This window comes from Uranotaenia lowii, chromosome 2, assembly GCF_029784155.1.
Source record: "Uranotaenia lowii strain MFRU-FL chromosome 2, ASM2978415v1, whole genome shotgun sequence".
Lineage (NCBI taxonomy): Eukaryota > Metazoa > Arthropoda > Insecta > Diptera > Culicidae > Uranotaenia > Uranotaenia lowii.
In genome coordinates, this window is record NC_073692.1 from 290,227,397 (window position 1) to 290,243,191 (window position 15,795).

The 15,795-nt window shown below is 39.0% G+C and overlaps 1 protein-coding gene across 1 annotated transcript; it reads left to right on the plus strand.

Annotated features, from left to right (window-relative positions):
• Positions 1 to 7,850: 7,850 nt before the first annotated feature.
• Positions 7,851 to 15,569, plus strand: LOC129742771 (mucin-2-like). The gene has a single exon (XM_055734713.1). It carries the CDS (start codon positions 7,851 to 7,853, stop codon positions 15,567 to 15,569), a length of 7,719 nt encoding a protein of 2,572 aa, XP_055590688.1.
• The last annotated feature ends 226 nt before the right edge of the window (positions 15,570 to 15,795 follow it).

The following is a 15,795-nucleotide window of genomic DNA, read 5'->3' on the forward strand; positions in this document are numbered from 1 at the left end:
CGCGATGGCGTCGCGTTACGTCCAGGCTTCCGAAAAGTACTGGCGAACGACAGTATTCTTGCGAATGTCGCACATGCACCTCGATGAAAGCTTCCCGAATATTTCTTCCCCGACAGTTTTAAAAGGAGCGGTCGGGCGATGTAGGGTCAAGTGGGGTATTTATGAACACGGGGTAATTCCGAACAAGTGCCATACGCGCTGGTGTGGGGGATGAATGAACACAAAAAGTTCCAAAAGTGGTAGTTTAACATCCGATTGATAGCTTTAAGCTGTTTCCGATGTGTTTTGAAATCCTAATGATATCATTTCAGATGTTTTAAAAAACCATTACTCCGTGGAACGGAAATCGTTTTGGACAGTGTTCAATGTTTTGAATATCTGATCACAGGAAATCCAGCTAGAATGTTGTTATCAACTGTTTTAGATCCGGTTAATGATGCTTTGTCTGGATTTTGAAGGAATTTTGGAAAATTTTATTCGCACAGATTCACAGATGACTGTTCATATTTACCCCATAGTTTTTGTCCTATGGGGTAATTATGAACACAGATTTCCTGACATTTCTTTGGCTTTTTGATGGTCAAATGTTTTATTCATCTGCTTAGGGGGTCATCGATTTATTACCCAAGCATTTCCAGACCCCCTTCCCCCTCCTTCCCTTGTAAGAAATTTCTCTCAAAACTACCCCCCTCCCCCCACCCCCCACCCTTCTGTATGATCTTAACACAGGACCGTGAAGAAATCTTAGCCAGGAAACATCAACACTCGGCATTCTATATTCCAGGAACTTGCTGGACCAATTTTTATAAATTTCATAATTAAATTAAGTCCGCAATGTGTTAAGTTTTGAATTTTTGAGAAATTGATTGTTTTTCTTCCAAAAATAAGATTCGGATTTAAAAAAAAGCTATGCCAGTTCTTTTCAGTCTTTGAAAAAAAGTTTTGAACATAATTTTATCAAAACTTAATAAAACTTCAAGAGTGAAAAAAGTTTGAAACAGAAATTATGAAAAAAAGCAAAATCAGCATTTAAACGAGCCTTAATTTTGTATAAAAAAAATTGTGATAAAAACTTGCTTTTTATTGATAGAAAAAATGCAGTCAAATGTTTTCTCAGGTTTAGTGAGTGGTGCGTACGGATAGTTTTACCGGTAATACCGAAACCGAAAACCTGTATCCCAGGAATAGTTTTCTAACACCGAATAAAGATTTACCGTCCTTCCAAAACCAGTTTTTTCTGTATTGATAAATAACAAGGTTATAAACTAGACTTGAAGAAATTTTTAATTTTACTAGAAATAAAATTCGCCATTTTTTAACAAAAGGTTTGCTGCTCGAGTTTTTATTCATTACCGCGTGAAATTTAACATTATTATAAACCTTAAATTTCTATGGTCAACAGTAAAATATATGAAAAATCATGATAAATTTATAAGATGAGAAAGTCCACAAAACAAAGATCAAAAAGATAAATTTTCTTGTATGTTTGGACAACGTGCTGCTATTGAGAGCATTAAAATTACAGCAAAGAATAATTGTTTATGAGTTACATTCGGATAACAAAGATGCAAAATCTATGTTCTTGCAGTCTTATTTTTATACTTAGTTACTTTTATAAATCTTTATTTGTTCAAATACATTTTTTAAAATTGAGTACAAAATGAAAATCATTTGGTTGAAGATTTTCTCTTTCAGTTTAGTGATGAAAACTTCTGCAGTAATAATTTTTTTTGAGAAAATAGAGCTACTTATGTGAAATTTCGTACAGGTTATAAAAAAATTAATTAGTGTAAATATTTCGATCATACAGAATTGACAAGCTTTGCAAAATATGACTGTTCACTGATCCAAGGAGATTTGAAAGGGGGTTTTTTTTGTGAAACAACCATCTTTCAAAAAAATTAAGAATTTTCTGTATATGTATAGGCTTAAATTTCATGATATCTCGCACGTACGTGAAAAGCCTAACCTACGACATTTAGGTGAAAGCTTGACGTTTGATGCGCAGGACATTTAAAACGGATGTAAAAACTATCGAGTAGCCTAACTCGCCTAAAATTTCACACGTATGGAGAGGTCTTATCAAATAAAAATGATCTACAACGACATAAAGACACGAAAGAAAAAGAAACCAACCAATACGTAAAAGATGCAACAAAAAATTTAACTACCGAAACAAAATATAGAAAAAATCAATACAAAAGAACACTAAATAGCTATTTTTTGCGTTGTTTTACCTTTAAATTTTGATTACATTTGTTTATTTTATAAGTTTTATACATGAATTGAATTGAGTTTTTATAAAACAACCCATTTTCTTATAACTGCTAATTATTTTCATTATTTGGTGTTGAAATTGATATTTTCTGACACCATATAAATCATATTGGACAAGTCTCAGCAAAATATGAACACCGTTCGGGGTAATTATGAACATAATTTTTTAAGTAAAAAATCACCATACACTGCTTACTATGGGTAAATGTAACGTATAAATACTGTTACTTTTCAAAAATTTTATACCAAGTCCGTAATCCGTGTTCATAATTACCCCCTAGAGAGGGGGGTAAATATGAACAGACGGGGTAATTTTGAACAGCCGTCTCAAGGACGTGGGTTGCGACCAAGAGAAAAAAGTTGCTCTACAAATTGATGAAGAGCACGGAAACGTTCAATATTGGCAGGTTTTCAGAATTTATGATAAGAAATAAACATATGGTGGCTGTTAGTGTGCCAAATGAAGAAATTTTGTTCATAATTACCCCACCTAGCCCTACAGCGATGGCTTGTTCTACCTCATGCGAGAGTTTGTTCGTAGGTATGAAAGTTTTTTGAGCTTCGTGACAGTTTTGGGAAAATCTTCGTGACAGTTTTCAATGCGTTGAATTTCGCATGACAGTACTACTCACTCCGTCCGACTGTAGCCGAGATTCGCTCGGGCTGAGTTGATTTCGAACGAACGTATTTTCCTTTTGCTTGAAGCTACTGCGGGTGGTGATCATCCCAATCACCCTCCCCACCCCTTTCCGCCTAACCTGCACCGGCACCACATATCGAGTTACGCGCCGATCGTATGCTGCTGCTCGGTGGGAATATATGGCTCGTTCGATCTATTCGATCCGAGCAGCAACGCATACGATCGGGCATGGGTACGGTATGGGCACGACAGTCACCCGTGACAGTCCTGCAAAAACTGTCACGCCCTGCAGCCGACAGTTAGGATGAAATTATTTTCGAAACAGGAGGATGGGGGGATGAAAACCGAACTGTCGGTTGGGTTCGCTACAGCTTAAAGCACAACACTTTCGGCAAAGCATGCTTTGAGCAGATTGTTCAGATACAGCCTGGGTTCTCGCACGTGTGCGATGTAGCCGAAGCATTACGATTCGTTACCGACGGTAGGTACAGCAGCGCCGTCAGTAACGAGAGGTAAGGAAAACCGAGACAGTTTGTTTGGCAAGAAAAAAGCTGTCATAGCAAAGCTGTACTTTTCGGAATCCTGGTTACGTCACAATCGTTCATAAACAACTGTGTGGATACAAGGAACTAATACTAAAGTTTTTGGTTGTCCCCACCTATAGATAAACCACATAGGCCCCCGATGGGGCATTGTACGTTCACCACGTGCGTATCACAGCACTCGGAGGTGTAAGTATTCTAGCTTGAAACGGATCCTGATTGCTTTTCTTGAGCGATTTTCAGAACATTGCATGAATCGTAACTGAAATGATAACTTTAGTCGTTAACAATGGTGTTGCGAATTGCAATATTCTCTCTGCAACCAGCAGTGCATTCAGATGGTTGAAAATCAGATGGGAATTGAGTTATATTGATCAATGAGAGAATATCATCAATGAGAAAATATTGTCGCTGGCAATGATTTGAAGGCTATGAGAGCAAAATCTTGAGCTCTCTTTCATTTTTCGGGAAGGTACGAATAAGGTGTCGGAAAACGCCCAATTGGTGTAGTTTTCGTCGCTTCAGAAAGAAATAAAATGTACATATATTGCTTCCACTGCTGTTACACTTCTAAATGCTGTTTTTTTAACTTTCATACGTTCATTCTATAATATATATGGAACGTATATCAAAACAGACTAGGAATATAGCTACCAAAATGTTTGCTGGGTACAAATGAAAAATTTTTTTTTTAAATTGAAGCAAATATCCTGTAACAAAAAGTACCAGGACATTTACGGTAACTTTACAGGTCTCACAAAAATCACATGTCATTTTTTTTACGTGAATTAAGTACATATTTGACAGGCTGGTTTAAAATAACAGAACAGTAAAATACTTGTTCATTGGATTAATTTGGCTCGATTTATGGAATTTCGTTTTTCGGAATGAATTCAATTCTTTTTCGGTGAAAATAAATGCAAAACATGTAGGTAATATTCCATTACACTCACAATCACCATTTAAATATTTTATTACACATCCGTTCGATTTCGATAATTTATGTATCAATTAAATGTAAATCATTTGTGTGTGTGGATGTGTTTTTTTTTTTCAGCGAATGCTCAAAACATTCAGGTTTCAGAATTTGTATAGATAATACAAGCATAGGTACAAATTTGAAACCCCTTCTTTGTACATTTTACTTATTTGTCCAATAACTGACCTAGGGACAATAATAATTCAGGGCAAGAATCTTGGACCTTTCGGGTTGGATGCACCAAAAGTTAAATTTAGAAATTTTGTACGGAACGGAACCACAATGTGTCATTCCAACATCAATTAATATTAATTTTAATGTATGGGAGAGTTGGTTTTGAATCAATTTTAAATCAAAAATCGATTATCACATAGTGGACAAAATACCGGTTTTTCTTTTACTTCGAATGTACTTTGAAGGATTACGCAAATCTTATAAATACAATACTGAAACTTTATTTTACAAAACTAAACATTATACTTTCGGTAACTCAATGATACTAAATTTGCATAATTTTGTCCAGGGTGTTCTTAGTTTTTGTCATTTTTGTGATTTTTTTTAATTTTGTAATTTTTGAAATTTTGTAGTTTTTGGAGTATTAACCATACAGTTACCGGACCAGTTTTCCAAAATCTTTTAGAATTTCAATAAGTTTGTTGGAATTCATTTTTGAGCTAAGGATGGCGACACGGTTGGTTTGGACCATGAAGCACTAAGCATGCAGATCAAAAGAATACTGTAATTTTCTACGCTTAGTAGACATTAACTTCTGAAATATCACCGAAACCTTACAAAAAAGTATGCAAGGCGGGGTCAGAAAATCATCGAGGCCATTTTAACTAATGGTTATTTGATTTTTATAATTTAATCTAATAAATAATAAGATGGATTTTTTGTCATACCGTGAAACTATGCCATTCAGTAAACTGATTGCTATTGAGTTAAGAAAAAAAAATGAAAAAAAAAAATTAAAATTTTAAAATGATTTTGAAGTAAGCAGCTTTCCAACGAACTCATTGATATTTCAAAATATTTTGAGGAACTGAAAAAACGATGAGTGGATTTTTATTTGTGTCGCTCACTGTATATGTTTACATGACTTGCAAGTTTAAAATTTTCCGAATTACTTTCTGAACTGTTTAAGTAAGGAAATCATGAATTTTCTCAACAAACCTGTCAAAGCAGGTGTCAAAGCAGGGATCAATATTTATTATTCTGTTTCATTCCAGCCCATGTGTGAGGAGAACGAATATTTTGACGTTTCCCAACAAATGTGTCGATTGTTCCCCGGAGGAGGTTCTCTGATGATTGTCGATGAGGTGAGTGGATAAAAAAAATTTGACTCAAAGATTGTATGTACAACTGCTTTCTTTTGCTTTCCTTCCAAAAAGGCTGCCAAATGTAATGAACAGGATTCAGGACTTCGGAAACTAAACAACAGCGACTCCATGTACTATGTTTGTGCCTCCAATAAAGTTTTGGTTGGAATATGTGGCAAAAATAAGGTAAATCAATGACAACAACAATTTAATTTTTTTTCGTTGAAAAATGGGGGAACAAATTATTAATGTAATTTTTCTCAGATATTTAGCGAAAAAGTTAAACAATGTGTTGAACCAATGGTGAAAACTTTTCGAGTGTACGACGAATCTGAAAGATGGGATTTGGCGATCCCGGACTGTGAAAGCTCAGGTAATTTAAAAGCATACTTAAAATTTCTTTTTTAAACCATATCACCACGGTGGTTGAACTGTAATTGGGATGGTTTAAAAAAATTCTATTGACTCTTAAACCTTGTTTCGGAAGGGAAAAAAACTGTTATAAATTTTGATTTTAGAATTTCGTATTATCTGTTAATTATATCTATATAAAACAAATCTGAATAAGTGCGTCATTTATTATTTCAGGAAAATTCGCAGTTCCCTCCAACTGTTCTTACTATTACAATTGCAAGCAGCACCACAACCATTACCTACAATACATCCATCAATGTCCACCGGAAACAACATTCAACGCCCGATTGACTCGTTGTACGCGAGGAGACAATTGCAATGTGAGTTTTGATATAATATAATAACCTTCAAAAACTTGTTCCGATCGAATGAAAATTTTCACTACTCCCTTAGCATTTGTACCAACAATCAATGACGCCACTTGTTTTACGCGAGTATCCCGAATGTCTAGTACCAGGACTGTTTAAGAATTCCCAACCTTGTCAATATTTTTATCGATGTGTCTCTAAGATAGACGGCACGTTCGTTCAAATACGATATAAGTAAGTACTTATTCGTAATGTGTAAAATCTCTCATCATTGAATTCCATTTTTTAATTGACAGATGTCCTGGCAAAAGATATTATGAATTGGACAACGATGATTATGAGCAAAGACCAAAAACCTACTTTTTGGATACGAAAAACGGAAAAATATGTAATCATTTGCATATTCTTACAAAAACAGCACCTTGTCAGTCAACTACCGAAAAAACTGAACCAACAACCGAGGCACCCACAACTTTATCTGGAACAGCATCCACAGAGCCAGTAAAGCAATTTGCATTTAGATTGGACCCTGAAACAACAACAGAATCAACTACTATAGATCAAACATCTGAACCGCCAATAAAACCATTAGTAAATGATTCGCCAATCTTTGAAACAACTTCGGAAAAAAATACTGATACAACAATAACAGAATCAAATACTTCGGAATCACCTTCCAGCGAAAGTACACCATTGGGATCATCTTCTGAGGTTGTCTCTTCAGACACTCCAACAACAGTAACCGAATCTACAACATCTTCGCCGCCTGCAGAAACAACAGCACCTGAAATACAAACCGATATCACAACTATTCAAACAATAGTTGATACGTCATCACAAGGATCATCGACAGAAACATCTACTACTGAACCACCATCAGAAACGCATAGCGATGAGATGACTGGCACTACTACAATCGTTACATCAGTTGAAACTTCAGTGACAGGCTCATCAACACCCGATACATCTGTCATAGGAACAACTGCTGAAACTTCAACCACAGAAACATCTACTTTGGAAACCACAACGGAAGAATCTGCTACTGAGGCATCCACTGCAGATACAACACTCAAAACATCAGATACAACTCTTTTTGAATCATCAATTAGTGAAACAACAGTTGAAAATGAGAAGTCTAGTACAGAATCTACCGATATAGTCACTGAAACGCCGGCAGCAGAAACTGAGCTGAGTACAACCGGAGGCGAATCATCAACGGCGGAAACAATCACCGAGACATCGCCTTCCGCACAATCACCTTCGGATGCAAACACTGAAAGAGCTACTCAAGAAACTTCGTCAGAAACAACCACGAATGTACCTGTAACAGACACAACGCTCCCTGAATCAACAAATCAAACTTCCATTGAAATGTCTTCAACCGATGCATCTTCAATGGAACCATCACCAACGGAAACAGTCACTGAAACATCGACCGTAGAACAGACGTCTCCAGAGATCATCACTGAAACAACAACACCAGAAATCACCATCGATACCGAAATAACTCAAACCTCATCTGAAGCAACCACTGAACCACCTACCGAGAAAACAAATACTGTGGAATCAACCACAGTAGAAATTATGAGTGATACAACGTCAGAAATTGAAACAACGGAAGGTACCTCGGAAACGGAATCGTCCACTAGTGAAACAACCGTTGATTTAACAACCCCTGGAATAATCACTGAAACTTCAACTAGGAGAGCAACCGGCTGGGACATAACGACTGAAACAATAACACTAGAAACAATCACTGAAACATTGAGTTCAGAATCAGTAAACGTTGAGGAAACAACGGAGTCGTCACAATCAACAACATCAACGGAAACCCCCGATACTGAGACAACATCAACAGATTCATCATCGTCCGAGTCGACAATAAGCGACACTACAACTGCAGTTTCAACATCCGATGTACAAACGCAGACTGTAACTCTGGAAACAACAAGCGAAAGCAGGTTACCTGAATCAACAACTTCATCATCGGAAAGTGAAGCAACAACGATTCGACCAACACCTGTTGAAATAACAGAAAGTTCTTCAACCGGAAGCGAAACAGTAACTGAATCGACTGGTGAAACAACAATACCATCGGAAGAAACTTCAGGTAGTCCTGCGGAAACTACAACCCCCGAAACTCCCACCGAAACAACCACGGAAATGCTAATAGTGGACACAGTAACTGAACCAGAAACAACTTCACTGGAAACATCGAGCGAAAATCCAACACCTGAGCCCAATTCTGTAGCTACAGAAGATGAAGTTTCAACGATTCAATCAATACCTGAAGAAACCACAGAACGTCCTTCAACAGAAGTGGAAACATCAACTCAGTCGACAGATGAAACAACACCACCATCGGAAGAAATTTCGGAGAATGAAACGCGAACTACAGATGAAACCACAACGTCTGAATCAACTGAGTTTGTAACTACTCCACCTGAAACCACCACAGAGTTACTTATAGTTGACACGGTTACTGAACCCGAAACCACTTCTCAGGAAACGACAAGTGATGATTTAACACCCGAAACAACGACTACTTCAACAGAAATTTTAATGACAACGCAGGAAACAACACCCGAAGAAATAACAGAACGTCCTTCAACAGAAGTGGAAACATCAACTGAGTCGACAGATGAAACAACGCCACCATCGGAAGAAATTTCGGAGAATGAAACGAGAACTACAGATGAAACCACAACGTCTGAAACAACTGAGTTTGTAACTACTCCACCTGAAACAACCACAGAGTTACTAATAGTTGACACGGTTACTGAACCCGAAACCACTTCTCAGGAAACGACAAGTGATGATTTAACACCCGAAATAACAACTACTTCAACGGAAGTTTTAATCACAACGCTGGAAACAACACCCGAAGAAATAACAGAACGTCCTTCAACAGAAGATGAGCCAGTAACTGAGTCGACAGATGAAACGACACCACCATCGGAAGAAATTTCGGAGAATGAAACGCGAACTACAGATGAAACCACAACTGAGTTTGTAACTACTCCACCTGAAACCACCACAGAGTTACTAATAGTTGACACGGTTACTGAACCCGAAACCACTTCTCAGAAAACGACAAATGATGATTTAACACCCGAAACAACAACTACTTCAACAGAAATTTTAATGACAACGCTGGAAACAACACCCGAAGAAATAACAGAACGTCCTTCAACAGAAGATGAACCAGTAACTGAATCGACAGATGAAACGACATCACCATCGGGAGAATCTTCAGATAGCTCAACAGAAACTATATTCGAAACCACAACTTCTGAGACTTCTAAGGTTGAAACAACTGCTTTTGAAACAACCACAACAACTCAAACAGAAGGCACTAAAACTGAACCCAAATTGACATCACGGGAAACAACAGATGTATCGACTATTGAATCAACAATGGACACTACAACCGATAATGTACCCTCCGAATCACCAACCCCATCAACAGAAGTTGCAGGAACAACCATGGAAACAGCACCTGAAGAAATAACGGAACGTTCTTCATCTGAAAGCGAATTAGTAACTAGGCCGGCAGATGAAACAACAAAACCACCGGAAGAAAATTCGGAAAGCATAACGGAAACTACAACTAAGACAACTGAGTTTGAAACCTCTGCTCCTGAAACGACCACAGAAATGCTAATAGTTGACACGGTTACTGAACCAGAATCGACTTCACCGGAAACATCAAACGGAATTGTATCATCAGAACCAACAATTCCAAACACAAATGATGAAGTTTCAACTGTTCGAACAACACCTGAAGAAATAACAGCACGCCCTATAACAGAAGGTGAAACAGTAACCGATTCAACGTCTGGCACAACAGAGTATGAAACCACTCCTCCTGAAACAACCACGGAAATGCTTACAGTTGACACGGTTACTGAGCCAGAAACCACCACACAGGAAGAATCTACAGAGACAAGTGAGTTGGAGACAACTCCTCCTGAAACGACTACAGAAATACTTACAGTTGACACGGTCACAGAATCAGAAACCACACCCCAGGAAACAACAACACCATCGCTAGAAATTTCAGAAACTGACGCAGACACTACATATGAAATAACACCATCTGAGGCAACTGAACTTGAAATCACCACGCCTGAAACAACCACAGAATTGCTTATTGTAGACACTGTTACTGAACACGAAACAACAACACAAGAAACAACTGAAAATGAAACACACGAATCAACAGTTCCATCAACTGATGTTGTAATTACAACGATTGAAACAACATCTGAAGATATAACAGAACATTCCTCAAATGAATCAACAACACCTTCGGAAGAAACTTCAGCTGGGTCGACAGAAACTACGGATGGAACCGTAACGCCAGGGACAAGTGACTTCGAGACAACACCCACTGGAACGACTACAGAAACACCAATAATAGACACTGATACGGAGCCCGAAACGACATCACGCGGAACAAAAGATGAAACGACTATCGAGTCCACAACCATGGAAACAACACCACCTGAAGAAATAAGTGAACTAGTTACTGGTTCGACAGATGAAACTCCACCACCATCGCAAGAAATTTCAGAAAGTGATGCAGACACTACGTATAAAACAACACCATCTGAGGCAACTGAGTTTGAAACCACCACGTCTGAAACAACTACAGAAATGCTGGTAGTAGACACTGTTACTGAACCCGAAACAACAACACAAGAAACAACTGACGAAACGACTATTGAGTCGACAATGGAAACGTCAACAGAAAATGAAACACCCGAATCAACAGCTCCATCAACTGATGTTGTAATAACAACGATTGAAACAACATCTAAAGATATAACAGAACATTCCTCAGATGAATCAACAACAGCTTCGGAAGAAACTCCAGCTGTGTCGACAGAAACTACGGATGAAACCGTAACGCCAGAGACAAGTGACTTCGAGACAACACCGACTGCAACGACTGCAGAAACACCAATAATAGACACTGATACAGAGCCCGAAACGACATCACAGGGAACAAAAGATGAAACGACTGTCGAGTCCACAACCATGGAAACAACACCACCTGAAGAAATAAGTGAACTATTCACTGGTTTGACAGATGATACTACAACAACATTACAAGAAATTTCGGAAAGTGATGCAGACACTACGTATAAAACAACACCATCTGAGGCAACTGAGTTTGAAACCACCACGTCTGAAACAACTACAGAAATGCTGGTAGTAGACACTGTTACCGAACCCGAAACAACAACACAAGATACAACTGATGGAACGACTATTGAGTCGACAATGGAAACATCAAGCGAAAATGAAACACCCGAATCAACAGCTCCATCTACTGATGTTGTAATAACAACGATTGAAACAACATCTGAAGCTATAACAGAATATTCTTCAACCGTAAGTTACACAATTACTGGGTTGACAGAACCAGCAAATGAAACAACGGTAGTTGAGTCTACAACACAAGACACAACTGCAGTAACCACATCATTCGAAACAACAACGACTACGCCTTGCCCTGAAACCAAAACCACTGACTCAACAACAGAATCAACAACAGTCGAAATAACAACGACAACGCCTTGCCCCGAAACCACAACCACTGAATCAACAACACAAAAGACAACTACAGAATCTACGACAGTGAAAATAACTACGACGACGCCTTGTCCTGAAGTCACGACTACCGAGTCTACAACTCAAGAATCAACTACAGTATTTACAACAGTCGAAACAACAACGACGACGCCTTGTCCTGAAACCACAACCGATGAATCAACAACACAAGAGACCACTACAGAATCTACGACAGTGGAAATAACAACTACGACGCCTTGTCCTGAAGTCACGACTACTGAGTCTACAACTCAAAAACCAACTACAGAATCTACAACAATGGAAACAACAACGACGACGCCTTGTCCTGAAATCACGACTACAGAGTCCACAACTCAAGAACCAACTACAATATCTACAACAATCGGAACGACAACGACGACGCCTTGTCCTGAAATCACAACACAAGAGACAACTGCAGGATCTACAACACTAGAAACAACAACAACAACGCCTTGTCCAGAAACCACAACCACTAAATCAACAACACAAGACACCACTACAGAATCTACAACCTTAGAAATAACAACGACAACGCCGTGTCCTGAGTTCACAACCACTGAATCTACAACATTTGAAACAACAGAGACAACGCATTGTTCTGAAATGACAACCACTGAGTCTACAACACAAGAGACAACTACAGAATCTACAACCTTAGAAATAACAACGACGACGCCTTGTCCTGAAATCACAACCACTGAATCAACAACACAAAAAACAACTACAGAATCTATAACAATGGAAACAACAACGACGACGCCTTGTCCTGAAACCACCACAACTGAATCAACAACACAAGAGACAACTACAGAATCTACAACCTTAGAAATAACAACGACGACGCCTTGTACAGAAACCACAACCTCTGAATCAACAACACAAGAGACAACTACAGAATCTACAACAACAACGACGCCGTGTACTGAATCCACAACCACTGAATCAACAACACAAGAGACAACTACAGAATCATTAACATCGACAACGCCTTCTACTGAATCCACAACCACTGAATCAACAACACAAGAGACAACTACAGAATCTACAACAACGACGACGCCTTGTACTGAAACCACAACAACTGAATCAACAACACAAGAGACATCTACAGAATCTTCAACATTGGAAATAACAACGACGACACCTTGTACTGAAACCACAGCCACTGAATCGACAACACAAGAGACAACTACAGAATCTACAACAACGACGACGCCTTGTACTGAAACCACAATCACTGAACCAACAACACAAGAGACAACTACAGAATCTACGACACTAGAAACAACAACAACGACACCTTGTATTGAATCCACTACCACTGAACCAACAACACAAGAGACAACTACAGAATCTACAACAACGACGACGCCTTGTACTGAAACCACAACCCCTAAATCAACAACACAAGAGACAACTACAGAATCTACTACAACGACGACGCCTTGTACTGAGACCACAACCACTGAATCAACAACACAAGAGACAACTACAGAATCTACAACAACGACGACGCCTTGTACTGAGACCACAATCACTGAATCAACAACACAAGAGACAACAACAGAATCTACAACAACGACGACGCCTTGTACAGAAACCACAACCCCTGAATCAACAACACAAGAGACAACTACAGATTCTACAACAACGACGACGCCTTGTACTGAAACCACAACCACTAAACCAACTACACAAAAGACAACTACAGAATCTACAACAACGACGACGCTTTGTACTGAGACCACAATCACTGAATCAACAACACAAGAGACAACTACAGAATCTACAACATCGACGACGCCTTGTACTGAAACCACAACCTCTGAATCAACAACACAAGAGACAACTACAGAAGCTACAACAACGACGACGCCTTGTACTGAGACCACAACCACTGAATCAACAACACAAGAGACAACTACAGAATCTACAACAACAACGACGCCTTGTATTGAGACCACAACCACTGAATCAACATCACAAGAGACAACTACAGAATCTACAACAACGACGACGCCTTGTACTGAAACCACAACCCCTGAATCAATAACACAAGAGACAACAACAGAATCTACAACAACGACGACGCCTTGTACTGAGACCACAATCACTGAATCAACATCACAAGAGACAACTACAGAATCTACAACAACGACGACACCTTGTACTGAAACTACAACAACTGAATCAACAACACAAGAGACAACTACAGATTCTACAACAACGACGACGCCTTGTACTGAAACCATAACCCCTGAATCAACAACACAAGAGACAACTACAGAAGCTACAACAACGACGACGCCTTGTACTGAGACCACAACCACTGAATCAACTACACAAGAGACAACAACAGAATCTTCAACAACGACGACGCCTTGTATTGAGACCACAACCACTGAATCAACAACACAAGAGACAACTACAGAATCTACAACAACGACGACGCCTTGTACTGAAACCACAACCCCTGAGTCAACAACACAAGAGACAACTACAGAAGCTACAACAACGACGACGCCTTGTACTGAGACCACAACCACTGAATCAACAACACAAGAGACAACTACAGAATCTACAACAACGACGACACCTTGTACTGAAACCACAACCACTGAATCAACTACACAAGAGACAACTACAGAATCTTCTACAACGACGACGCCTTGTACTGAGACCACAACCACTGAATCAACAACACAAGAGACAACTACAGAATCTACAACAACGACGACGCCTTGTACTGAAACCACAACCACTAAATCAACAACACCTGGAACTACAACAGCGACAATGCCTTGTACTGAAACCATAATCACTGAATCAACAACACAAGAGACAACTACAGAATCTACAACAACGACGATTCCTTGTACTGAGACCACAACCACTGAATCAACTACACAAGAGACAACAACAGAAGCTACAACAACGACGACGCCTTGTACTGAAACCACAACCACTAAATCAACAACACCTGGAACTACAACAGCGACGACGCCTTTTCCTGAATCCACATTCACTGAATCAACAACAAGTGAGGCCACTACATCGGAACCTTGCACTGAAATAGAAACAGTTGTGTTTACAACAAAACATGAATCATCCACTGATACAACATCATCCACACCCTGTAAAGAATCGGAAGCAACTGCAGCAACACCCCCGGAAACGGAGACTACAGAGACAGCCTGCGAACCAGAAGAAGAAGACTCAGAAACAGCTCCTAGTCGACATAGCGTGCGCAGCATCTCTAACAAGGACAATCTGGCGGTTAGTCAAGGTCGCTGGGAACTTCCCGGGTACGATGTGTTCTACCATCAGTACGAAGATGACGCACAGACTGCTAAAAATCCCGGACTGAACGCACACCTAAGTTTGCTGCTCGAATATCCGCGATCCGTCATGATCAATGCGATCTCCAGAAAACGTCCTCATCCCAGCGTATCGACTGCAACATCCTAGGATGTTATCCAAAGGGATAGTGATTGTTTGCCATAAGCTAGAGGCTAGGAAAATTAGAACGCAATCTGGTAGCGACTATTGACGTAATTTTACACATTATCATCCAATTAAAAACTATTATTTGTGACAATTTTTTTTTAAATACATTTTCTTTTTGTCTTATCACATTTTTTTCGATTAACGAAATATCGTCAAATGGAGCATTATGCATTTTCTGTACCACAGC

Coding starts and splice junctions, on each gene's coding strand:
- LOC129742771 (XM_055734713.1), top strand. CDS start 7,851: ATGTCTTCAACCGATGCATCTTCAATGGAACCATCACCAACGGAAACA.